The sequence below is a fragment of the Microtus oregoni genome, unplaced genomic scaffold (genome assembly GCF_018167655.1).
Source record: "Microtus oregoni isolate MIOR12 unplaced genomic scaffold, Mior012 000069F_ref0000032, whole genome shotgun sequence".
NCBI classification, from domain to species: domain Eukaryota; kingdom Metazoa; phylum Chordata; class Mammalia; order Rodentia; family Cricetidae; genus Microtus; species Microtus oregoni.
In genome coordinates, this window is record NW_024543976.1 from 3,864,101 (window position 1) to 3,890,759 (window position 26,659).

At 48.7% G+C, this 26,659-nt stretch overlaps 2 protein-coding genes across 5 annotated transcripts in view; one reads left to right on the forward strand and one right to left on the reverse strand.

Moving 5' to 3' along the window:
• Positions 1 to 19,858, forward strand: part of Ppargc1b (PPARG coactivator 1 beta) — a 106,888-nt gene extending 87,030 nt beyond the window's left edge. Inside the window, exons 4-12 of one of the 4 annotated variants that reach the window (XM_041641347.1) lie at positions 347 to 463; positions 1,101 to 2,196; positions 2,955 to 2,991; positions 3,536 to 3,597; positions 4,619 to 5,417; positions 8,179 to 8,254; positions 9,399 to 9,523; positions 11,590 to 11,744; positions 12,720 to 19,858. In XM_041641347.1, coding sequence (XP_041497281.1) covers positions 347 to 463; positions 1,101 to 2,196; positions 2,955 to 2,991; positions 3,536 to 3,597; positions 4,619 to 5,417; positions 8,179 to 8,254; positions 9,399 to 9,523; positions 11,590 to 11,744; positions 12,720 to 12,820 — 2,568 coding nt within the window. In that variant the 3' untranslated portion in view covers positions 12,821 to 19,858. The remainder of the gene's footprint in view (positions 1 to 346; positions 464 to 1,100; positions 2,197 to 2,954; positions 2,992 to 3,535; positions 3,598 to 4,618; positions 5,418 to 8,178; positions 8,255 to 9,398; positions 9,524 to 11,589; positions 11,745 to 12,719) is intronic. The other 3 variants (XM_041641348.1, XM_041641349.1, XM_041641350.1) reach the window with 3 other exon arrangements.
• Positions 19,859 to 23,145: 3,287 nt separating this feature from the next.
• Pde6a (phosphodiesterase 6A) overlaps positions 23,146 to 26,659 on the reverse strand; it is a 57,103-nt gene continuing 53,589 nt past the window's right edge. The window contains exons 21-22 of the mRNA XM_041641416.1: positions 25,178 to 25,325; positions 23,146 to 23,446 (exon numbers count right to left, since the gene is read on the reverse strand). Coding sequence (XP_041497350.1) covers positions 23,370 to 23,446; positions 25,178 to 25,325 — 225 coding nt within the window. The 3' untranslated portion in view covers positions 23,146 to 23,369. The remainder of the gene's footprint in view (positions 23,447 to 25,177; positions 25,326 to 26,659) is intronic.

Sequence of the window (26,659 nt, forward strand, 5' to 3'; positions counted from 1 at the left end):
TGGACAGAGGAGAACCTATATTGAGCATCGTTTTGGTCTCTAACCTCTCCATCTGCGTGTCTATGTATGCATACATGTCTGTCTATTACAGGCACACAGAATGAACTGACATTGTCTTCACAGTGAAATGAGCAGGCAGCACCCAGACCTGCTCTTCTGGGTCACTAACTTTGCTCTCTGTGGAATAATGGTGTTTGGGAATTTGGTAGACGTCAATTTGTTTTCTGCATTACCTAGCTCCTTGGGGTCTCTGGCCCTGGCCAGGGCATAGTCGGCTGGTATGTGGTGCCCTGTGTCTCGGAGTGTGCTTGGCCCTAGCTTCTCCCCCCTCTTCCCCTCTTCCCAGCTGCAGAAGCTCCTCCTGACCACATCCTCCCCAACAGCAAGCTCTGACGCTCTGAAGGAGGAGGCCACCTGGTCCCAGGCCAGCCTCAGGTCCAGAAGCCAGCGGCCTTGTGTCAAGGTATTTCTGCATATGCTCAGAGATGACCTGGGCCCCCAGGTGGCTGTCACCCCTGGCTAGGAGTGGCAGATTCAGTCTACCTGAGTTTCTCCCTCTGTCCTCACACAGCCCTGACTGAGGCAAAATCCTGGGTACTACTTCTTGGAAGCAGCATAGTTGGAGGCTCTGAAAAGGACCCTGTGCTTTCCCACACTCGAGTGTTTTGGCCTGTGAGGTTTGACACAGATCTTGGCACACACTAGAGCAGGGGACAGATGGGAACAGGATCATCACTGGCTGTAGAGGTCATTGTCCATTTCATACTGAGGTTTTCGGATTTCTTTTCTGAGGAGCTGCTGGCCACTTTAAAACTTGGCGTACGAAAGATGACACCCTTACCTGTCCTCACCCTATTCTCTTTTTTGAAGGATCTGCAGAGGCTCCAAGGTTGGGAGCCCTGTAGAAGTCTGGCGGCCACTTTCTTCCTCAGCAATTCAGTTTGCCAGGTACCAGCCCTGCTGGAGACTGGGGGTGAAGTGAAGGAACAGGCCATTCCCACGGTCCTGAGAAAAGATGCTGGGTCTGCTGGCTTCCAGAACAGGCAGAGGGAGAAGCATTGCTCCCCTCCCTGCTCACCGTGGCCTATTTCCTTCTCCAGGCGGATGGCATCCAGGACAAGAAGATCCCCATGCTGCGGTCTCAGAGTCGGCCTTGTACAGAACTGCATAAGCACCTCACCTCGGTGCTGCCCTGCCCCAAAGTGAAAACCCCAACCCCACGCCCAAGTACTCAGCTCCTCTCCAAGGAGGATGAGGAGGTGGGGGAGGATTGCCTGAGCCCCTGGCCAGCTCCAGCCTCTTCCCAAGACTCCCTAGCACAGGACAGGGCTAGCCCCAGCTGTGCCCAGGCTCCCCAGGAGGATGTGAGGTCCATGGTACAACTCATTCGTTACATGCACACCTACTGCCTGCCCCAGAGGAAGCTGCCCCAATGGACCCCAGAGCTGGTCCCCCAGCCCTGCAGTAGCCCCTCCAGGCAGGTCCCACCCCGGTCCCGGCATCCCCCCAAAGCCACCTGGACTGAGTTCTCTATCCTAAGGGAACTCCTGGCTCAAGATGTCCTCTGTGATGTCAGCAAGCCCTACCGCCTGGCCACGCCTGTCTATGCTTCCCTCACACCCCAGTCCAGGCCCAAGCCCCCCAAAGACAGTCAGCCCTCCCCTGCCCACTCTGCCATGGCAGAAGAGGTGAGAATCACAGCTTCCCCTAAGAGCACTGGGCCTAGACCCAGCCTGCGCCCTCTGAGGCTGGAGGTGAAGCGGGATGTCAGTCAACCTACCAGGCAAAAGCAGGAGGAAGATGAGGAGGAAGAAGAAGAAGAAGAGGAGGAGGAGGAGGAAGAAAAAGAGGAGGAGGAAGAGGAGTGGGGCAGGAAGAGACCAGGCCGTGGCCTGCCATGGACCAAACTAGGGAGGAAACTGGACAGCTCTGTGTGCCCCGTGCGGCGTTCCAGGAGACTGAATCCAGAGCTGGGCCCCTGGCTAACATACACTGATGAGCCCCTAGGTGCTCTGCCTTCGATGTGCCTGGCTACAGAGACCCACAACCTGGAGGAGGAACTGGGCAGCCTCACAGATGATAGTCAAGACCAGCAGCTCCCCCAGGGATCCCAGATCCCAGTCCTGGAAAGCCCCTGTGAGAGTGGGTGTGGGGACACAGATGAGGACCCAAGCTGCCCACAGCCCCCTTCCAGAGGTAGTCTGTGGTCCACAAGAAAGGGTGGGGTGGGCATAGCATCCCTATTGGGAGCTGGGATCTCTGCATTCAAGTCCTCAGTTTTATGTATTAGATGAGGTTCCGTCTGCTCTCCACTGCCCTTCCTGTACAATGGGGTATTGGGCAGATCTTCTACACCTGCTCTTCGAGATTTTCATCATGCCTATCAAAGCACTGCCTAGTGAACAAAGAACAGGAGGCCTGCCTCCTTGGGGATAGAGAAGAAGGTCATTAAAATAGTAAACCCAGCTAGGCATGTTGATAAACACAGTACTTAGGCAGGGGCAGGAAGATAGAGTTTGAAACCAGCCTGGGCTACATATGCAGATCTGTTCCAAATAGAAAGCAGAGACTGAGGACCTAGGCTCAGAGCTGTTTAGTGAAAGATCCCTCTCCAGAACCATCTAGAATCACAGCTTGGGCCCTGGGGCCTCAGGCTCAGAATGCCTGGCCATTGTTTGGCCAGCAAGGGTTGCCTAGCCCATCCCTTATTTCTGCAAAGAAAGGAGATCTACTGGCTGGGACCCAGCAATGCAAGGTGTATTTGAATTGCGCCTGACCATTCCCCTAGATGGCCAAGGCCATGTGTCATGTAAAAGAGCAGCTGTGCATGGTGCCCCTGGAAATGTGAGGACCCCCCCCCCCCAAACACACACAGGGGAGAATGTTCATGGTGATGTGTATGGGGAGTCTTAGCCCTTATTCTCTCTTTCTTCTCTTCTTTTATGTCTTTTCAGACTCCCCCAGGTGCCTCATGCTGGCCTTGTCACAAAGGTAGATTTTTTTTAAAGAAATTATTGGTATATTATTCTGTGAGATTAAGATGTGTGCATTTGGGTGGGAGGTCGTCAGCCCCCGAGCCCTGCCCTGATCGCCATCTCGAGCCCTCAAGATCCAGACTCCTTCCAAATGGAGCGTGTTTTAAGGAGGTAGCCTCCTCAAGCTGAGAGGAAAGATGAAGGGTCAACCCGTTTCATAAGCTGTTGTCTCCAGGACTCTGAAGAGTCTTCTTTGGGGTGGGGGTACTGGAGGCTGCCAATGCTGTCAGGTAGGAGCAAGTCCCTTCCCTTTCTGGGTCTCAGTTGCTCCATCTATAAAACAAGGAATCTATACCAGTCTTTGCCTATACTTCCCCCAAACCGCAGCTTGAGTTTCCTTAACAGCCAGGATAGGGCCCCTCAGCAAGTTCTCTCTAGGCCCCTTTCCATGACAGAACCAGGGTCTGTCATTGAGTCCTTTGCTCCCCACAAAAGTCTAGGGCTTTGGAAGCCTTCTACTGACCAGTCTCTTCCCTTTCTGTCCCCTCTGCCTCTACCAGCGACCCTCTTGGCAAGAAGAGCTATGAGGAGTCCTTGACGGTGGAGCTTTGTGGCACGGCAGGTGAGCTAGGGGTTCGGCTGGTGGGGTGCCTGTGGGGAGCTGGCAAGGCCCTGGGCAGGAGCACTTCTGACCTCTGCCTCATGAGCTACCTGCCCTAGCATTGAGATGCGTGGGGAGCATGCTGGGAGAAGGGTCAAGGCCCAGGGCCAGCCCTTCCACTGCTGGTACCAGCAGCAGAGGTGATGCTGAGGTCGGAAACATAGACACAGCTCTGGAGGAGACTGCAGTCTGGTGAGGCTAACCCCTCAGGAGCATGGTTTGCCATGTGCTCGTTTCAAAGTATGAGCAGAAACTCTGCTGACATAAGAGGGCCAGTGTGGCCTGGTCAGACTGGTGTACTCAGCACAGGGGGCCACTGAAGGGTTGAAGGCCCAGCAGGCATTGGGAAGACAAACAAAGAAGGGTGTTCTTAGCCAAAGAATTGGTGTAAGTAAAGGTGTGATAGAACAGAAGTACAGGGTATAGTTGTGGTCCCCTGGTCTAGCCAAAAGGAACAAGTGGGGATGAAGAAAGAGCATCCCCAAAGGACCAAAACATAGAGGTGCCTGGTGCCTACCTTATAGGCTTTGGAAGAGAGAAAGGAGTCGGCATTTTAGCAAGTCCCTGAGGTGCACTGGGAAGAACGGACGACAGAGGCAGAGCCAGTAGCATCAGGGACACTGAGGATGTGGTCTTACCAGTGGTACCTGCCTGTTCTGTGCTGGGGTACTTCTGAGCCAGGGCTCTTTACACAATTAGCTGTAAGGCAAGGACAGATATCTCCTGGACCTGGACACCTTAGCTGCCATTGCCAAGTCTCAAAGGGATGGCCAATGCCTCTCATCCCATGCTAGCTCCTAAGAACGGGAGGACTCTAGGCCTGCATACAGGCTTAGGCGTGGTGACCAGTTAGTGACGAATGCCATCCACCTGTAGGAATGTTGTAGCAGGCAGCCACTTGTTTGTCCTCTCAAACGGAGCTCTTACTGTCCTCTGAGGAGACCTGCCATTCCCTCACCTGTCTCTCCTCTTGCCTGGGTAGGACTCACTCCACCCACCACACCTCCATATAAGCCCATGGAGGAGGACCCCTTCAAGCCGGACACCAAGCACAGCCCAGGCCAAGACACAGCTCCCAGCCTCCCCTCCCCTGAGGCTCTTCAGCTCCCAGCCACCCCAGGGGCCTCCCACAAGCTGCCCAAGAGGCATCCTGAGCGAAGTGAGCTCCTGTCCCATCTGCAGCATGCCACGGCCCAGCCGGTGTCCCAGGCTGGGCAGAAGCGCCCCTTCTCCTGCTCCTTTGGAGACCATGATTACTGCCAGGTGCTCAGGCCAGAGGCTGCCCTGCAGAGGAAGGTGCTGCGGTCCTGGGAGCCGGTTGGGGTCCATCTTGATGACTGGCCCCAGCTGGGTGCCTCCCTGCCGACTGAAACAAAGACCCCTAGGAGGGAGGCAGAGCAGAACTGTGACTCTACCCCTAAGGACAGCATGCAGCTGAGAGACCATGAGATCCGTGCCAGCCTCACAAAGCACTTTGGGCTGCTGGAGACTGCTCTGGAGGACGAAGACCTGGCTTCGTGTAAAAGCCCCGAGTACGACACCGTGTTTGAGGACGACAGCAGCAGCAGTGGCGAGAGCAGCTTCCTGCTGGAGGAGGAAGAGGAGGGCAGGGAGGAGGAGGATGAAGGAGAGGACTCGGGGGTCAGCCCTCCCTGCTCTGACCACTGCCCCTACCAGAGCCCACCCAGTAAGGCCAGCCGGCAGCTCTGTTCCCGTAGCCGCTCCAGTTCTGGTTCCTCGTCCTGTAGCTCCTGGTCACCAGCCACCCGGAAGAGCTTCAGGTATGCTTGGTGGCCCTGGGGAGATGGGTACCTGAGCAGCCACTAGGTGCCAGAGGGGGAGAACCCTAGGAATTTGCTTTGAAACTGGGGTTGCATCTTCACGTGAGGCCCCAGCCCTAGTCAGAAGCCCATAAGATGGGCTCCTCAAGCACCAGGCTGTCTGAACCAAGTCAAGGCTGGCAGGGTCTGTTGCAAAGGAAGAATCCTTACCTCCTGGCCACCTGCTGCTTTAGGTCCTAATGACCCCGAGCCTTGTTTTCTGCTTCGTATTCGTCTATTCGTCAAGAGATTTTTTTTTTAATGCAAACACACACAGCCACATAGTTAAAAAGCAACTTGCGGTTAATGTGTTAAAGAAGAGTAGGTGTAATTTCAGCCTATGCTCTGAAAAGCACCCCGCTGAAAGCAGTGCTGAAGTTTATCTCCAGCTTGGCCTTGCATTATTTGCTGCCGTGAGTGGACCCTTAAAGACCCATGGGAGCCATGGAGCATTGGGGGCCCTTTTGAGCATCCTGTCTTTGAGCCCTGGACCTGGAAAGGGGTTTCTATTGCCGTGATAAAACACAACAAGCCAGGCGGTGGTGGATGCACGCCTTTAATCCCAGCCCTTGGAAGGCAGAAGCAGGCAGATCTCTGTGAGTTTGAGGCCAACTTGGTCTACAAAGTAAGTTCCAGGATGGTCAGGGCTGTTACACAGAGGAATCTTGTCTCGAAAAACTAAACCAAACAAACAAAACAAAAACACTGTGACAGGAAGCAACTGGGAGAGAAGTAAGGGTTTAGTTCATTTTCCAACTCTCTGGTCACACTCCATCACCTAGGGGAATCAAGAATTCAAGGCAAGAACCTTGAATTTGGCAGATTTGGGGGAGAGCAGCTCCTACTTGCTTTGATCACAGCGGGTAATGGGACCAGCTTTGTCTTTGGGAGGCTCTCAGCTCTGTGCTTAAGGTTGCCTGGGTGGCCACTAGATGGTACTCTTCAGCCTGGAGCAGAGCTATGGAGTTGATGAGGGTGTGGGTGAATTTGTTAAGATGCTGCTGCTGCTGCTGCTGCTGCATCAGGGGTATGCTGAGTATCTGAGTCTGTGGGTGTGGCTAATTTGCCTTTCTAACAAGCTTTCAAATTCTGAGGTCAGAATTCAGACATAGATGCCTTTCCTTAGATTCAGCTTTATGTGCACACATCTCTACCAGCTACTCTTAGCTCTTCGAGGACCCCAAGAAAGCTAAAGCCACTCTTCTCATCAAACTACATTTTAGAGGGTTCACAAAGAATGCCCCACAGACTGGTGTCAAAAAGTGTTGAGTTTAGCGTTAGCACAGATGGCTTCCCCAAGGTTTCGCTTACAAGCCGCCAGCACAGTGGTCTCACAAAACCCTTCAAGGCTTGCTAGCAGGTTCTTTTATCCTTTCCTGGGAGTCTGCCAAAACATCCCTTCACCCTGAAGGTTTGTTCCTAATGCCACCGAAGTTTCCCCAGTGTTGAACCCATCCACCAGGGCAGCCCTAGAGTTCTTGAGCACTTCCTTTCCCACCTGGCCCATGAGTTTGAACAGGGTCTGCACTCCAGAGCCCCAGAAGTTGAGACCAGATCTTCCTTGAGACTATAGATTTCCTGTTTCCTCTTCTTAGATGTAGGCCCAGTGTAGGTATAGCAGTTTCTGTTCACTGGAGAGGGTGACTCGGTTTCCCCAGTTCCTGCTCAACTGCCCATAGAGCTATATATCTGAAAAGCCTGGACAACCACCCCGCAGTCTTCCCTAAACCAACTTTCTTTCCCTTGGCTATCAAGAAATCATGGAGGCTTGCTGAACAACGCCAGCTTAATCCCCTGACTTCCAGTCTCCATCTGGAAGGGAAGGCCCGCCAACTGTAGTCTCAATGAATGATAGTCCTTGACCGAAGAGCGCTTGAAAGCTAGTGAGTCACATTGCCTTCTGTTATTTAGTTAAGCATCTCAGATGCAGTCAGAGGACACACATGTTTCTCATCCCCATTTTATAAATGAGGAAACCGAGGCCAGAGAAGATAAATAAAAAAAAAAATGAGCGGTACTAATCTAAGCATTTAAGTGATTTTTATTTACTGCTCACAGACGACCAAGGAGGAGGGCACAGTTGGGTATATTATGTACCTGTTTTGGCCATGAAGAAGTGCGTCGAGAGGATTAGTTGGCTGACCCAAGGTCACCCTCTGCAGGGAGGTAGTAGAACAGGGCTTAATCTGTGTGCCTCAAATGCTCATCCTCTTATCCTCTATGCTGTATTTTTTTAAAGACTCATATGGGGAAGGGCAGGCCATGGGTAGAGCTGCATCCCCATGCGGACAAGAGTAGATGTCAAGTTTTACAATGGACAAGGCTGCTCCAGGGCTGGAGTAGGAACCATCAGAGGGCAGTGGTTCTAGAGCAGACCTGATGCCAGCTCTGGCTTCTCCCATTTCTAATTTTGGGCAAGTCCGAGCTGGACCTTGAACCTTGCTCGGACTTTGTTTTGGAAAATAGAAATATAAAATATAAATATGTAAGACCTGGGATATTTTTTTTTCTATTCAGTCAATAAGACAAGGAAGTAAAAGGTTTTCTATCCCTAACAGTAGAGAGAAAGGTGAGGCCTGGAAGGTCAGGTACCAGGTGAGTCCCAGGACTCTTAGCCTGGGAGCCAGCGGAGGACACCTGACCAGTGTTCAGTCCCACAGAGTTGGGGCTGGGTTTCTGCAGGAGTGAGACTGAGTACTATATCTGGCTTGTTTACTGACAGACGTGAGAGCAGAGGTCCCTGTTCAGACGGAACTCCACGTGCCCGGCATGCCAGGAAGAGGCAGGAAAAGGCCATCGTAAGTGATCTGGGGTCCCTGGGCCTAGAGCAGATGGGGGCAAGCCAGGGACATCAGGAAATGCTAAGCCCACCAGCCTTCTACCTCTGCCTAGGGAATAATGGACCGTAGCCTACATGGAGGACATAACTAGGTGTCTTATTTGAAAATAACAAGGGTAGGCAAAAGCCCCTAAAGGTAGCACCATGCAAAGCCAGCACTTGAGTGACCTTGGTATACAGACAGAAGGTGGTGGAGGTCAAGTAGAGATAGGCTGGGCAGACCAGGTCACAGGCTGTACCTTTTGTGTGTCCTTGGACAGTGGCCAGTGTCCCTGAGCCTCACTTTATTTGTTCGGACACAGGAGAATAGGGCCTTCTGCTTCATAAGGGTCCTTCAATAGGGCAATTCCATCTTCCAAACACCTGGAGGATCCTTTTAGAGCCTGTCCCTAGATGCCAGGGCTGCCCACAAAGCTGTCCTGGGAGCCTGCCAGTTACATCATCGTCCTAGAAAGGAGGGAGGGGAGGTATAACAGAAACACAACAGGACAAGCAGCCTCCCTGGTTGCCATGCTTCGGAAGGTGGGTGTGTGGGTGCACAGGCTGTGCAACAGGTACTTAAGACTACAGGTAAAGCCAGGTACTCAGGAGGCAGAGACAGGCAGATTTCTGGGAGTTCACGGCCAGCCTGGTCTACAGAGCAAGTTCCAGGACATCCAGGGCTGTTACACAGAGAAACCCTGTCTCAAAACAAAGATCAAAACAACAACAACAACAACAACAAATTACAGGTAAATCCAGGCATGGTGATATATGCTTTTAATCCCAGCGCTCAGAAGGCAGAGGCAGGCCAATCTCTGTAAGTTCAAGGCCAGCCTGGTCTAGAAGAGCTAGTTCTAGGACAGGCTCCAAAGCTACAGAGAAACCCTGTCTTGAAAAAAAAACAAAACAAAACAAAAAAATAAACAAAAACCAAAACCAACTGGTTTGTAGGGGTCAGAGGACACCAGGAGGAGAGATAATGAGATGAGCATTAGGGCCGTGAGAGCCACCATTTTATCTTTTATCCTCTCTCTGACTCCAGCACTGTTGCTGCTCAGCCAGGCCTAGACAGAGACTTCATGAGAAGAATAACAGGCTTCCTCTCCATTCTCCTCCTTGAGCAGGGCGAAGGCCGTGTGGTATACATTCGAAATCTCTCCAGTGACATGAGTTCTCGGGAACTGAAGAAGCGCTTTGAGGTGTTCGGCGAGATCGTAGAGTGCCAGGTGCTGACAAGAAGTAAGAGGTGAGTTAGGACCAGCTGTTCTGAGTGGGAGAGTGCAGCGGGCTGGGAGGGATGTGGGTGGGAGAAGGACCATGATGAATCCTGCTGACACGTGACCCAGTGCCAGCTCATTTCCATGCTTTCTGTCAACTTAACATCTGGTACTACCAAAACCCTGCTTTCCTTTCTGGATGAGCTATGACAAGTTATCAGGAAAGAGCTGAAGCCCCTGGGCTTGTCAAGGCCTTTGTGCAGACAACCATGTGGGCCACGAAATGCCCTTAGACACTTTGAAGATGCTCTTGTTTGGTGACCTCACTGTGGCACATCTCTATGTTACTCACCAGCCTCCCTTCCTCTACAGCAAGTCCTGGGGCTGCAGTCTGCTAAGCAACCCTGGCTTGTCCTCATGTACCTAGGGGAGCAGATGTTTATCTGTAAGGGAATCCACAAAAGCTAAGTTTCCTAAAAAAAAATAAACGTTTGCTATAGATGCCACAGATTTGTTGATTGAAAAGTATTGCCAAATTATCTGCTATCATGCCTGCAAAGTAGGTTATTAGGAGTTTTAAATTCCTATTTAACAATAATCATAATAAAAAGTGTCAGCCAGAAAGTCTTCTCTTGTGTAACAGTCATTCCATACCTTGTCTCCATTTTGATGGCTACTGATCTAGTTCACTTTCCCTTGCTATGCTAAACACTGTGACCTAAAGGAAAGGGTTTATTTCTGCTTACTGCTTACTCTATCATGAAAGGAAGTCAGGACAGGAACTCAAGGCAGGAACTGAAGCAGAGGCCGTGGGTGAGTGCTTCTCATTACACTTGTTCCCCATGGCTTGTTCAGTCTGTTTTCTTATACAATCCAGGAGCTCCAGCCCCCGAATGGTGCCACCCACAATAGGATGGGTCCTCCCACATCAATCATTGATCAAGAAAATGCCCGACAGGCCAGTTTGATGGAGGTGGTTCCTTCATTGAGGTTCTCTCTTCCCATATGACTCTAGTTGACAGGAACTAACCAGCATACTACTATTAAAATAGAAATAAAGAAGAGCTGGGAAGGATGTGGGAAAAATGAAGCCCACCTGTCTTAATTCAGATTTCTACTGCTGTGAAGAGACACCATGACCACAACAACTCTAATAAAGGAAAACATTTATTTGGGACTGACTTACAGTTTCAGAGGTTTCATAGTGGGACATGGTAGCATGCGGGCAGACATGGCGCTATAGAAGTTGAGAGTTCTACATCTGAATCTGCAGGCAGCAGGAAGAGCAACTGAGGCAACATGGTCTAGCTTGAGCATCTGAGACCGCAAAACCCACCCCAGTGACACACTTTCTTCAACAAAGCCACACCTCCCAATAGTGCCACTCCCTATGGGCCAAGCATTCAACCCAGGAGTCTATAGGGAACCACACCCATTCAAATCACCACATTCCACTCCCAGGCCCTCATAGGCTTTTATCCATAACATAATGCAAAATGCATTTAGTCCAACTTCAAAAGTCCCCACAGTCTATCATAGTCTCAACAATATTTAAAAGTCCAAAGTTCAAAGTCTCTTCTGAGATTCATGCAATCTCTTAACTATAATCCCCTATTAAATGAAAAAATTAAAAAGGGATCACATCACTACTTCCAACATAGAGTGGCACAGGATATACATTACCATTCCAAAATGGAGGAAAGGGAGCATAGTAAGGAAATACTGTAAGTAAGCAAAACCAAAACGCAGCTGGGCAAACTCCAAACTGCATCTCCATGTCTGATGTAGAAGCACTCTTCAGATCTCCCAACTCCAGCCAGCCTTGTTGACAACACACTTCTCTCTCTTGGCCTGGTTCTGCTCCCTGTAAGCAGCTCTCCTTGGCAGGTATCCCATGGATCTAGCATCTCCAATATCTTGGGGTCTCCAAGGCAACCCAGGCTTCACCTTCATAGCTTCACACCATGGCCTCATGTCCCTTATCCACGAGAAGGCATGCGGCATGGTTTTCTGCTCCTCATCCTATAATGCGTGTTTTGATGTCCACCAGACTGACCCAGAAACACCCTCTCTTACCCTATCCTATTCTTCCAAGAGGTGAGAAGCATGGCATCATCACCTTCCGGTGTTCGGAGCATGCTGCCCTGTCCCTGAGGAAGGGCGCAACCCTGAGGAAGCGCAATGAGCCCTCCTTCCACCTGAGCTATGGAGGGCTCCGGCACTTCCGCTGGCCCAGATACACTGACTACGGTAAGAGAGAAAAATCCTAACTGTATTCTAGTGAGTCCCAGAACACGAAGCACAATGCCTTCTTTTAATGACACCTAGACGGAAAGCCCCTCTGGGCATGGCCCTAAGTCAAGCTCATGCCCGCTGTTACTCTGCAGCTGCTTTGTCTGTGGCTGCCATGTTGCTTTTGTTCTGGCCTCTGGACCTGTGAATGACTCTCACCACGCAGTCACCTTCCTGCTCTTACAGGAAGGTACAGTCATGCCCTTAGCCGCTCAGCAGCACCATGGCTGTCCTAGCTTTTCACAGTCACTCCGTGGTGACCCTTGAACAGGCAGCAGCTTTGCTGTTAATAGGTGACAGTGTGTCTGAACCATCATCATGCCCTTGCTGTTTGTGTACAAGTTGGTGAAATCCCAAGAAACATGACCTGTGAAAGAATTACTCGTAGCAGAGAGCCCATGGTAGCCCTCAAGATGCAGCATTGAGTATCAGGAGAGCTAGGTGGGTCCCAGGTCAGGCGACACTCCACCTGACTACAGTCCATTATGAGACTGTTTCACCATCTCCATGAGGTGGGTTTATTAGCATTCTTCTGTGAATGACTATCAACACTGTATCATGTTACTAATCTTGTTACTAGTTGGTGGGTCGGAGTAGTAACAGTGTTGCTAGCTGGGACTGAGAACTCACAGTGTTACTAGTTGGTGGAGGGTCAAGTTGAGGTAAGTCCATTTCTAAGAAGTTGGCAGGAAACAAGTTGTAGGGTGTTCTCTTCAGGGACCCGTTGCTCTACAGCAGGGCTACTGAAGCTCTGAGATCTTGTCAGCATGGAAGAAAGGTCACAGCAGGATGACGGTTGATACGGTAGTAGTACCCATTCCTGCACTGTGACACCCTGGCCATCCCAGCTCTGTGAGCCCCCCGCCCCCCCAATGGCAGGTTTGCTGGTTGGGACTGAGTTTCTCACCGACCTTACCTCTCACCAACCCACAGATCCCACATCAGAAGAGGCCCTTCCCTTGTCTGGGAAAAGCAAGTATGAAGCCATGGATTTTGACAGCTTACTGAAAGAGGCCCAGCAGAGCCTGCATTGATATCAGCCTTAACCTTCGAGGAATACCTCAATACCTCAGACAAGGCCCTCCAATATGTTTACGTTTTCAAAGAAATAAGTATATGAGAAGGAGAGCGAGCCAATGAGCGAGCGTGAGAGAACACACGTTGAGAGAGAGAGAGAGAGAGAGAGAGAGAGACTTGAATCTGCTGTTGTTTCCTTTTAAAAACAAATCAATGTTTACATTGAACAAAGCTGCTTCCGTCCGTGAGTTTCCATGGCGTTGATGTTCCACTGCCACATTAGTGCCCTCGCTTCCAGCGGATCGTCCTGGGTGCACCTCCAAGTGCTGTCAATCATCCTCTGCCCGTCCCGCCCGACTGACTTCCTTCTGTAGACTTGAGCTATGTCCCTCATAACATCTTCTGTCTGTAGCGTGTGATGATGAAATTGTCACTTGTGAGTAGAATCAGGATTAGAAACTCATTTTTAATTGAAGAAAAAAAAAGTATATCCTTAAAACAAATGTATTTATGGCTCAGATATACTGTGCCTGGGGTTATCATATTGCTTCCTCGATTGTTTAACTATGCACTGTCATGAGGTGTTTGCTACTGAGCTGCGCTGCTCCCCTGGTCGTGTAGTCCTAGAGGTGCTGGGTGGCCACTACGTCCGCGGGGAAAATTGGCTTGCAGTCACAAGTAGGAAGAGTGGAGAGAGGTAGCCAAGTATGCTCTACCGAGCCCTGGTTGGTATCTTTTATTTTGAGTGAGTTCCACTCAAGTTGTGATGAGAATCCCTTCCCCCTGTCCGACTCACACTTGGAGAGTGCCTGTCTGGAGAGCCCAGAGCCGTGAGTGTCTGTAAGGAAGGTGGAACAACTGCATTAGACCCATTCCACAGGGAGAGAGGACAGTGCCCTGTGAGGGGAAGTATCTTGCCCAGGGTCCCAGGTCCCATGGCCAGGGAGCATGCAGAGCAGTGACCCACACCAAGCCTCCTGATTCCAGGCTCCAGCCTCCTGCAGCAGTTAGCATAAAGATGCAAAAGTCAGAGGCTGGAAGAGTGGAGTTAGCTGAGTTGAGCAGCTTAGCAGCTTATTTGAGAATTAGGTCAACCGTTGACTCATCAGCATTAAGACCATCCTCTATCCTGCTGCTGTCCTTACTGTCCCTCCTCTGCAAAGGTACAGAGTAGGGGGTGGGCGTTCATGGTGGGCTCCTCTTCAAACCGTTATGACTGCTGTCAAAGTCATATCCAGTGTGACATCCTCTGGGCCCCTGGGGGCCCTTCATGAGGGAGAACCAGCTAGGCAGAGTATCCATTCTAATGCTTCATTATATGTCAGTTAGTTCCTCCTTGATCTTGTGACATTTCTTTCTTTCATTTTCCCCCCAATGTTCTGCCAAATAAGAAAGTTTGAAGGTAGATAACTCATCAAACTAACCAAACTAAATTAATCTGCTGCTAATGCCAGGCTTATTCCTTTGAAAATTTGTGGGGTATTTTTTTTGTTTGTTTTATTTTTTTGATTTTCAAATACCTCAGTAAAGAAAGTGAAGCCTGATCTTATACTTGGTGTTGGGAAAACTCTCCACCCATAGATAGGGCTGGAAGAGACTAGCTTTAGCAGAACTAGGGAAACAGGATCTGGGTGTCAAATCTGTTAGCCTCCCTAAACCCCAGTTTCCTTTTCTGTGAAATAGACTGAGGGGCATAATTAGGCAGCAGATGTCCTAGCTTCTGCTTAGGCAGTGTCTAGTCACAGTCGTGATTCCCACATCTTTGGTCAGTGCAGACATACTTAATTGATCATAACACTAATTTTTTTTAGCCTGGTTGTGCAATTAGAATCTTCAACAGTGCTCTCTCTAGTCAGGCATTACTAATTGGTTGATGTTTCATTTATCTGACATCCTGATCTAGTGGTAGTCTTTGGAAAACTACCATTGTAGAGCCATATGCTGGCTGGTTTTTATGCTGATCCCTGAGGGGAGATATGCCCTTGAAGCCATTACTTGGCAGAAGACTTCCCAATACTGTTGCAAAACACAAGAATATAGAGAGGGGAAGGTGAAATAGCAAACAGGAATATAATTGGAGAAGGGGTGGCTCCTAAGGATAGATACAAAAAGGGACTTTTCACAGCACAGACCCAAACATTCCACACTCCTTTATAGTTGTTCATTGCCCAGCATATGATGGGCACGTGGAAAATGGGTATAGAATGGAACCAAATTAAAGTTCTTCATTTGCATCCACTAAAACTTGGGCTCTAATCACGGGAGAAAGTGAGTGTTTACTGAAATTGCCTGATGGAAGAGGGACTAGATTTAATCTGAAGAGCCATTTGAATTCTGATCCCACCAAGAACTTCTCTTGTGGTTTCCTGAGTCTTTTCTTTCTGGGCCTCAGAGTGTAGGAGTTGTCTAGAAAACCCTGGGCTCTTCCTATTTGCTTCCACAGTTAAACCTGGCCAGCTGTTGGTTGCTGGGGTAAAAGAACAAATTCTTAGCAAACAGTTAAGTCTCTCTTTCCCCAGCCAGGGTTAACTGAGCTACTTAGTCAGTTCCCTCAAAGTCACTTAGATTTCGGCTCTAGAGCAGAGCAGAGCCTTGAACCTGGCACCGATGCCCGATATACCACAGGCCAATGCTGGGAGCTGATGCCCACCAAGAGTTTCTAGTATTCTCCACTCACCCTCTCATAAAACCAGGCTCCCAGCTCTGCAGATGACCAGCCCTGTAGATGATCTCTCTCTGGAAGATTCACTCGGTGCTGCATATAATTTACCAAGGAGATGGTCAGGCCCCCTCGGAGACCATGAGACCATCTTGGTCTCTTTCCCATCGAATCAAGGAGGAACCCAGAGGGAGCAGCTGCTACTTACTGGCAACCATTTCACTGTAGCTGTCCTCATGCGTCTCAATGATGTTTACGTGTGATCGCCATTCAGGCTCCGTGTCATCTCTGCGCTGTGCTGGTATTTTTCTAGAAATGTCTAATCCAACCACTAAGTGGAATTCTTCCATCTTCTTCCTCGGTCAGTACAAGTCTGAACCACAGTCCTATGGAGTGGGGGTGGGGCATGACTCTGGTTGCTGAAGGAGAATGCATCAACTAGGTGATGTGAGAAGAAGGAATACAGCTAAGGTCCCTACTCCCATCCCCCTGATACGCATTGTGGCTCCCACTAGAAAAATGCTTTGAGTCAGGAAGTGCCCATCCTATGCCTGTGTTTATCTGTTGATCTTGTATCATCTGATGGATAGCAAGCCTCCAGGGGTGGGAGGAGCGCTCCGGGACAGCTGCAAAGACTTAACCCTCAAATCCTAATGTGGTAAGACTTTTACAGTAAGATGTCTTTTGTGACCTCAAGCCTTCGAGGTCAGTGTTTTGGGGGAAGATGTGAGGGCCACTGCCGAGGCCACTGTGCAGGTAGTAAACGGAGAGAAAGTGCAGACAGCTCTTTGGGCATGCGCATGCACAGCCAGCTCTAGTCTGGGTCTGTCCCAGCCCTTGAGTTCAATTCACCTCTCAGCGGATCCTGCTGCTGCAGAAGCAGGGCACCTCTCTCTGTACCTGGGTCACCCTAGAGGGTGTGTGATGTGATTCACTGAGGTCAAAAGTATTTTTCTTGACATTTGCTCTTCAGCGATTGAGATCAGCTTGAGAAAGCCATATCCCAGGATCACGTGTGGAAAGGGATTGGGTGTGTAGTCGTAAATAGAATGAACCTGTTGGTGTCATTAGCCAAAGAAAAAGGGATGCCTTCATCCTTCCCACTGGGGCAGAAGGAAACGAACCAGTACTTATGTGCAATATGTTGACGCTATTCTCCAAATCCCTGAGGGTTTTGCACTCAGGCGAGCTCTAGGGCTGTTTGAAGAGTCTGGGGATACAGGGTAAGCGCAGGGAGAGCCTGGGATAAAAACTTTCACGCGCAGAAATGGCCTTGACCTAGAACAGATGGGAGTGTGGGCAGGGCGCTAGCTGCTGGCCTGGACATCTGGGACATCCGGGAAGTAGCTAGTCAGACACTTGCACTAGTTAATGAAAGCACTTTCAGAAACCTGACACTTCCGCCTTGTTCCACATTCTCCTCTGGCAAATATGTGTACTCTTTATCTGTGTGAGGTGCTGTCCTAAAGGCTGGGTGAGGGGATCGGGACGGGGGCCAGTGTGAGAAAGAAAACGGGCATCTTTCAAGGCAGTAGCAGCCTTGAGAGAGTCTGTAACCTAGCCAGTCCTTGGCCGTCCTCTTCACTGGAAGCCCGAGAAACAGAATGATAAAGGTTTATATCTTGGTACCCACTTTTGTAAAGACAAACAAACAAACAAACAAACAGCCTAGCCAACTGCAACACTTGTGGCACAACCATTTCACTCTAAGTTTCTTACTTGCTGTCTGACCTTTGGCCCCTGTTCCCTGAGCTAGCAAATGAAGCTATCCAGTGATAACAGCATTCTCATCCTGGAGCCAGGGGGGCCCAGAGTTCCACTCTCTGGCTAGCTCAGGGTATGTATTGGGGGCAGGGGTGAGGCACTTTCCACAAGGTCGTCAGCCTCCAACAGGGTGAGATTCACATAGTCCTGGCTGAGGTGCCTAACGTGAAGAGGCTAGCTTACCAGGACAGACCCAAGCCATAGTTCCTTGTGGGGATGGTAAGGAATAAACCCCTCATCGGGCTCGTTGACAACTTCCAGTCTTGCGTTTTAGCCTTGTCGTCATCCCCACCGAACAGCTTTTAATCTGAATGTTGTGACCACTTGGCCGTCTCTCGCTTGCTTGCAGACAATACTAGCAATACACTTGTTTCCCCAAACAGCTCAGCTTAGACAGTTTTCACACATTGCTTTCCAGTGATTGTAAAAACACATGGGGCAACAGGAGGCATGGATCACACTGCATATGTTTAGGGCAGCTTTTGTTTTTTGAATCTTTAATGGTATAGCAGCAGTGACCAAGCCTTTGGGATTTGGGGAGACAGATCTTCATGAAGCCATTTCATCAGGATGCCTTGCACGTCAGAAGGAGTACGGACATCCCAATACCCAAATGGAGGGGCTTGCAACCTATGATTTTTGTAGATGATCTGTCTCTACCGTACAACAGCTCCTCTGAAAGGTATTCATGTGGCTCCAACCCCTCTGTGCCATATTATTTTTTTTTTTTTTTGTCCAAGGATTCTTCGAGGAAGCCTCAGCAAGCCTCCTCGCTCCCTTTCGCTGGCCTTGGGTGGTGTCCTTGTGGAGGGGATTAGCCCAGCGCTTTGCCTTATCAATGTGTGGTCACCAGTCTAGTGGTCAAAGACTGGTGTCCACTGACCACCAAGATGGAAGGCAAAATTAAGGTCTTTTGATCAGTCACCATGGCAGCCAACATCAGCTTGGCAATGAAACACAATGATACAAATGAGTTGTCCTGCTTGTTCAGTACCGACTCGGAACATCAGCAACTACTTAGATGCCTATACAGTGCGGAAAATGCACTGGTTTTCCTGCGGTAGAGGAGATGGGGTTGAACCCTGTGTCCAGCTGTCCGGAGTGGTTTACTCTAACTGCAATACTGGCAGCCAAGCTGCCAACCCTGTTAAGTGAACCTCTGCTAGGTAGCTTACATGGTACTTTTGGGACAAACAAAGAAATTGGGTATGAGGATTGGGGGAGAAGGGGCCCTGGCCATGACCTTTGATATGGTCCACTGAATAGCCAAACAGGTTTTTGTAGTTGTTGTTCTTGTTCTTGTTTTAATTTTTCTGTATTTTGTATTTTAAAATCTTGTCAGGCGTTTTTGTGTTAGGAATAATAAGTCATAAATTATTCCCACCTTGGTTTCTGAAGGGGTGTTCTGATTCCAATTGAAACAGGTTGGAAATCTCATGGGGAGCATGGTCTGGGGAGTACATGGGATGGGACAGTGGAGTGCTTGGGTTTCTAGGTGGTTGCTGGGGAAGATGACCCCCACTCCCTGACAGTCTGCAGTGCTGTCAATTACAGAGATTCACGCTTGCCTCCTTGGCTCCTGAGTCCTGTTAGCATGGCCTGAGCACATGCTTCTATGAGAAGCAGCTGCTGAGATTGAAGACAAGACTCCCTAGCTCCCAAGCCCTAGTCAGGAGATGCAGTCAATAGCTAGCCTTAATCGACTGGGCAAGGTAGTTCCTGTGCTCCCTCCCCGCAGTTCCAAATCTTGGACTCAAAACCCTTTTCTCTTAGTGTGACCTAGTGTGACCAGCAGCCTAGAGAATTTTGAGCAATAGGGAGCCAGGGCTTTCCCTGGCTCTGTGACAGGGTCAAACCAGGGAATGGCTAAACTTGAGAGGTTTTGTCATACCCAGGGTTCTACTGTAGGGGGGCATTATGTATTAGGGAGCTCAACAAGGTAACTGTAGCCTGGGGTATGTGAATGTAAGGTTGTGTTTGTGGGTGCGTGTGCGTGTGTGCGCGTGTGCGTGGGTGTGGGTGTGTTACATTGATGCATTTCTTGAGAAAGGTGCAAGAATTTCACCTATACAGTGGGACACATCTGCTTTATTATTTATAAATAGAAGCTAAAATTTAATTTTTTAAAGGACACTGCTAATGATTGAAAATCGAGTTTTTAGTTTTGCTATTTTTTTTAATTGGTAGAAGATTTTTATATATTTTTTCCCATTTCGTTGGGTTGTGTCCTTATTTATATAAATACTTTATCCGTGAGCGGCGAGGAAGAAGACTTCTTTGCTCTTAATTATTGTGGTTGTCATTGTCCCTATTTTATTTCCGGTGTGATTTATCTGTCTTACCTTCTAAATGAGAAACTGTTTTCCTGTCTTTGTACATTGTCAGAGTCTATAGTTTCGTAGATAATTTAACCAAATTGCTCTACGTATTATTATTCTGTGACTATAAAGTTCTATTTTAACGTCTGTAAATACTTCAGAACTGGTTTCTTTTCTCGGCCCCTGCTGGGAGCTATTGTTTACATCACAAAAGACTGTAGAATCTCTATGCTCATGTACTGTAAATAGTGACGTGATCTGCTTATATATAAACTGAACAAATACACTATGGAAATTAAAAAACACCACCCACAGTCCTGCCCAGGGGTGTCTTTCTTTATTGGTCTTGTGAACTCATTGGGGGGGGGGGGGCAACGGGGGACAACAACACTCTATTTGGCAAGTGAAGGAGAGAATCCAGATCCAGTCTTGCCTCAGAAAAAGTCCTGGCCAATGTTGGATTTGGTTTTTTTTTTTTTTTTTTGGTCTGGTTGGTTGGTTGGTTTTATGCTGGGAATTGAGTCAAAGGTCTTGTGTGTTGGTACCATGGTGTTAGGCCCCCTATACCTTCTTATTTTCCTCTTGAGACTGAGTCTCACTAAGTTGCCCAGTCTAGTTCAGAACTCACTGTGTAGCTCAAGTTGACCTCAGACTGATAATCCTCCTGTCTCATCCTTGTGACTAGTAGGAGTATAGTTAGAACCATACTGGGTCCCAGCCAAAGGCTGCTCTCCCAACCTCATCAGATATAATGACAAAAATCAAGTCCTTTTAGTATCTATTAACTTAGGAGAACACTAGCTTCCAGTAGCCAAGAATGTCGTCAGACGGCATTTCGGTCTGTAGAAAAGATGCCCTCATCTTGTTGTACCTGATTCTCTGATGTGTTTTAAACTTGCCTTGACTTAGGACTCTGTTTGTTCTGTAACACTATAAAAACTTTGTAAAACTGCTTCCATACTGGAACATGAAATTTGGAGTAACCTAAAAACAAAAAACCAAGCCCAACAGGACTGACCCTGTATGCTCCAGGGCAAATTCTCTTCCAGTAGAGACATCGCTCTTCTCCTTGCCGCTTAGTGACTAAACACAGCACGCTTAGGGACAAGCCTCTGCTGGAAAAACCAGTGTCCTTAATGCCACTTACAACAGAGCTGAAAACACCGCTCAAGGTTAAAAGATCGGAGTCCAGGCACATCCCGCTCTAACAGAAGGGCAGGATGCGTGCTCCTGAGCCCCAGAGAGATCAGCAGTGGAAGTCACAGCCCGTGTGTGCCACAGTTTTCTCTGATCTTGAGCAACTTCTGGAAGAAGGCCAGGGACCTGGGCTGGAACTTGAACCAGACTCCTCGGCTCCCTGGCCTTCAGTTTCCTGCTTTATTTAAAAAGAGCCTTTAGAGTAGGCTTGTGGTCCATAAACAGTTTGAAGGGAGCTATGCACTTCCTTCTCTTTGAGGCAGCTGCTGGAGCTTTGATGGAAGGCCTGTGTGCCACCCTAGGGGGGAGAAAAGATTAACAGAATAGAGGACAGCGACCCTGTCTTTGCAGCAAGTCAATGATAAAAGGGACAGAAATGGGTGCTGACAGGTTACACCAGCTGCCTGTGCCTGCACACAGAGGGGGTGTTGACTAGCCCAGCTAATCTCACAGCCTCTGGGTAGAGCAAGGCATCTCTCTAAGCCTTCAATTTGGCCTTTGTCTGTTAGAGCTTCTAAAAGCTGGGGGCGGGGAAACAATCGAAACAAAGTTGCAGTGTGAGCCACAAAGGCAGACATTTTTGACAGACGACTGTACTTGGTGGATGGACAACTTTGGGGATCTTTTGCTGATTTCATCACTTTCAACTGTGTGGATGCTAACTCTGCCAGGCATTGCTGGCATACTTAGATGTGGTCCGTTTTTAAGTCAAAAGGGCCTGTTGAACGGAAGATCGCCAACTGAAATCAATGGAAAATTCAAGAGTAAAAAGTAGATCTTAAGTAAAAGGAAACAAGCAAAAAGAAACAGGACGACTAAATTCAATATATGACAATTGGATTAAGCTGAAGCACACCATCACTTTATTTTCTGTTATGTGTGTAGCGTGTGTGCTCGTGTGTGTGCTAGTGAAAGTAGGTTCTAGGACAGCACTCCGGTCATCAGGCCTAGGAGAAAGAGCCTTTACCTGCTAAGTCATCATGTTGACCCCTAAACTCTTTTATGATTTTTGTCCTTGTTCTTTGGTTTTGTTTGAGACAAAGTCTCACACTGTAGCCCAGCCTGAAACTTTCTGTGTAAACCAGTCTGTCATTGAATTTAGGGCGATGTTCTTGCCTCTGCCTCCTGAGTGCTAGAATTAAAGGTATGGTCTACCACACCCAGTACAAACTGTAGGGGGACATTGGTTCAAGGAAACAGACTAAATTGATCTCTGTGTATAAGCAGTGATATAAGACTAGCAAGGGCCTAGGGGCATGGAGCTAAAATGGCCTTGTACAGTTGACCCAGGTTGGGCAATATGGCAGGCTTTTCTACCTCAGGCCTAGGTTCTCTTGAGAAATGCAGAATATCCTGCAACTACAGAAAGCCCTGGAGGAGCTGTCTGCTAAAGCCCCCACTCCTCCATTTGCAGCTGATCAGAATATATTCCGCAGCCAGTATGAAGCCTTCACCTTCTCCATGTGACAGTGTTGTGTTAGAAAAATGTTCTGTCCCTTTAAGGCTATGTAACTTTCTCCTTGAGATAGGGTTCTAACTGTCTAGTCCAGGACCTCTTAAACTCCTGTTCTTCCCGCCTCTTTCCTTAGTGCTGGGATTACATGGGACCTTTAAAGATGCATAACTCCAACGGGGGGGGGAGGGGTGGCGGGGGGGGGGTGGCGCCTGCCTTTAATCCCAACACTGGGGAGGCAGAGGCAAGAACTCTGTGAGTTCAAGGCCAGCCTCGTCTACAAGAGCTAGTTCCAGGACGTGCTCCAAAGCTACAGAGAAACCCTGTCCCAAACAAACAAATAAACAAACAAACAAAAAAATAACTCCTCTAAAGACTATAGAAGACTCCAAAGACACAGAGAAACCCTGTCTCAAAAAACCAAAAAATAAAAAAATAAAGACTATAGAAGAGTGAAATGATACGTGTGGAAATTACCTTTAATATTTCAGCTAAGTTGTGGGTAGGAAGGCTGAGAGTTTAAAACAAGCCTGGGCTACATGGTGGGATCCAGGAAGAAAGGAAGAAGGGAGGGGGGAAATTTTGAAATGAATGTAAAAACACATAAAACAAATCTAACCACAGCTTGATGTTCAAATCTGGGGTTAAGTTTCCATAAACTTATTATATTTGAGGTATAACTCTCTATTTTTGAAAATTAGCAAAAAAAATTATGATAAAAAACTAAATTATAAGAACTTACATGAATTAAAGCATTACAAGAACAAAAAATAAAGTAAGTCAATATATAAAGTCTGGAATATAGGGCTAAACTCAATAGACATTTCAGGATTAAAACCAATCTCTAAACCAGACATGGTGGTACACGCCTTTAATCCCCACACTAGGAGGCAGAGGCAGGTGGGTCTCTGTGAGTTCAAAGCCAGCCTGGTCTACAGAGTGAGTTCCAGGACCGTTAGGGTTACACAGCAAGTTCCTGTCTAAAACAAAGCATAAAAACAAAACAGCAACAAAAACAATGTCTAAAACCTCTTGATGATATAGATGCCTGCCGTATTTCCCATCAGTTCTCAACTCCTGATTCTTTAACTTTCCAAGAGGATATATGGCTTCCCACTGGCCTGGGCGGTCTCTTCCTTCTTGAGGGCTGTGCCACCTTCCAGCCGTGCTCTCAGCTACTGGATGCAACAGGACTTGGATGTAGGTGCGCCCCCTGGGTTGGGGTTTCCTCCTGCCTGGTTCCCGGAAGCAGCTGTGCAGGACAGGAAAGCACAAGGCAGGTCAGAGGGAGCTGCAGCAAACGTGCCTTTGACCTGTTTGGATGAAGCTCAAAGCTTGGTGTGAGCAGACCTTGGGGGTGGGGGTGGAGTCGGGAGAAGCAGAGAAACCAGAAGTGCTTCCCCACTGAGAAGGAGCCCAGGGTGACACGTGGCAACCAGGGCTCGAATGCCTGTGGGACACAGGGAGCTGTGGGAACTGACATGGGGGAGAGAGCAAGAGAGAGGTTACGGTTTAGTTTTAGCCACTATCATGGAGACATGTCTACTGGTGTGGCCAGATCTGAACTTTTTAAAAAAGAAATTGGCAATCTGTTTTTGTTTTGTTTCATTTACATCTGGGGTACCCCAACTTTAAAACATGGACAGCAAATTTATATTTTAAGGACAAGCTACTGGGCTAGAGGCATGGCTCAGGGACAAAGCTCTTACTTAGTATTCATTCATTTAGAGTCTGTTTCCTTGAATCAGTGTCCCCTATGGTCACCACTCTGTAAGACACTATTTGTACTGGGTGTGGTGGATCACACCTTTAATTCCTGCACTCAGGAGGCAGAGGCAAGAATATTGCCCTAAATTCAACGACAGACTGGTTTACACAGAAAGTTCCAGGCTGGGCTACAGTGTGAGACCTTGTCTCAAACAAAACCAAAGAACAAAAAGGACAAAAATCATAAAAGAGTTTGGGGGTCAACATGATGAATTCCCAGCCCTGCTCTTTTTAAAAAGGAAAAACTGTAGGGCCCTTTGTTTACGTAAACACAGTTTTTGCACTAGCTAAACCCACCCATGAGGGCAGTGTTATATAAGACACCCTGGAGAAATAGCAAGGGTGTCCCCAATCTTTGAAACTGTTCTTTTTAAATCACCCCCAGCCTACCCATAGAAGAACTGGGGACCGACAGTGTCTATGCAGAGAACAGAGGGTCATGTGCTCAGGCAATCAGACATCGTGTGACAGGGACAAGAAGCCAAGTCCTATGAGGAAGTAGAACACACAGACAAAGAAATGGCAAGCCTGGCAGGGGTGGGGGAGATGGTGCCTTGTGAGGGGAGCTGGGACAGACAAATTCCATTTGAAGCTAGGGTCAGTTGTATGCTCTGGTTTCTAGTTGTCTCTGCTCCACCCTGACTAACTTGTCTTCTGGCACACAAGGTCTGGCTGTCTCTCTGTCTCTCTATTTCTCCCTCCCTCTGGTTGCATGTATTAGCTGGAGGGCACACATGCCACAGCCCATGTGGTGGTCAGAGGACCACTTCCGAGAGTCAGTTCTTCCCTTCCACCTACTGAGGCAAGGTCTCTGGTTTCTGCGGGGATTACAAGCATGTGTTCCTATGCTCAGCCGTATTTCACTAGTAATATACAAGCCAAACTAATTTCATGGTGGCAAAGCTAAGATTCACATAAACAAGCAGCTGTAACGCCAGCTTTTAGAATTCCTTCTAACTGAAAATTCTAAGCAAAAACGTCTGCAGGCTTAGAATCAGAGTCTGCCTTACTTTCTACTGTGGATCCTAGCATCCCTCAGCCTCTCTTCTAGGGACCAGATTCTGCCATGCAGCTGACTGCGTGGTGTGATCATCATGCTTTGCCTCCAGCAGCCTCAGTACCCTCCCACACAGAACGGAGACAACAGTGCAGACCCAGATGGGCTGCACGCTGACTGTGTGCCTGGCCGAGACTCCACCTTGCCTCTTCTGCACACCTTGCTTGGGTGCCTCCTGCTTCTGCTTCTCCTCCTCCAGCGCCTTCATCTTGGCCTCGTACTCGTCAGCCAGTGCCTTCCATTCCTTGCGGTTGTTGGTTATCCCATCCAGCATGGGTGTGATTTCCTCATGAAAACGGGAGAATTCCTGGGAAGGAGACGTGTGGGAGAGACAGTGCAAGGGATGGAGGAAGCGAGAGACAGAGAGAGAGAGCAAGACTATAAAGCAGGGGCATTGCTCTAGGACCCTGGCTCAAGGTGGGGTACATTCTGCCTGGCACTGACGTAAGCTGCCTCTCATACCTACTGACACTAGGGAGCTCCTCCTTCCCCTGTTTGAAGCCTTCCTCGTGGCCATTCCTTCAGGGTGAAATGTAAGTCTTTGTGTGCCATTCCCTGATCTCTAGCCGTTTGCCATCCAGAAGCTCCAGGCACCCCAAATCTCACTTAATGAGTGTTTCCTCCCACCTGTGACTTCCTACAACGGTCCTCTTTCTAGAACACTCTATCCTTCCCCTTTTCCTTGAGCTTCCTACTTCCCTAACACTTCCTCAGGGAAACCTTTTCTAACTCCCCTAGATAAACCGAGTCCCCATGGGATGTCCCCCAAAGTCTTCTCTAATCAACTCCCACTTCCTTATAATGATTCCCTCTGCCTGTCTCTTCCAGAGGGTGATACCTAGAGATGGAGGAACGCTGGCTGCCTCATCCCCTTGGTTGGTTCTGGCTTAGCAGAACCAAGGTCTGGAACATACACATACTTCATAAATATTCACTGAGTGGAACTGGGTTATTGAGATGATTCATACAAACTCCTACAACTCAAGGGGTTGAATAACGCCTTTGGGCACAGCACACTGGGGCAGTTTATTTCCTTGGGTCTTTTGAGTCCCTCCACTCCTCACCCCATGAGAGATGTCTCATCACTGCTGCATTTGTATGTGAGAGAATGGATTGCAGACTGGCAAAGTAGGTTTGCTGAGCTGAGGAAGGTCCATTGCAGCACGGGCCAGTCAAGGTCTACTATGCCCAGAGATGTGTAAGCTGTGGTCGAGGCTCTACCAGAAGCGATGTGACTTTAGGACGGTCACTGCCAAATCTCACTTTCATCTAGATAGTAGGGCAGTAGCAGCACCTACCCAAGAGTAGCTGGGATTAAGTCAGTAGCATGAAGCCCAGCATCCCCATTCATAACACTGCTGCTGGCAGTGTGAGCATCAGCCATGCTGTCTGGTTGACCAGAAGGCCCTATTTGGTCTGTACAACAAGAGAGATACTTGGTTCCTCCGGGATCATTTGTTCTTCTTCCTTATAAAAGAAGTATACCTCATACTGTAGAAAGCCCTGGCCTGGGTAGTAGGTGCCCCAGCTCCAGTCCTGCTGCATAGGTGGCTCCAGAGATGCTTATCTTTTCTGACCTCTCTCTCCTTCTGTATAATGTGGCCAACAGAAAAATGACATTGTGTCCATAAAAGCATGCTT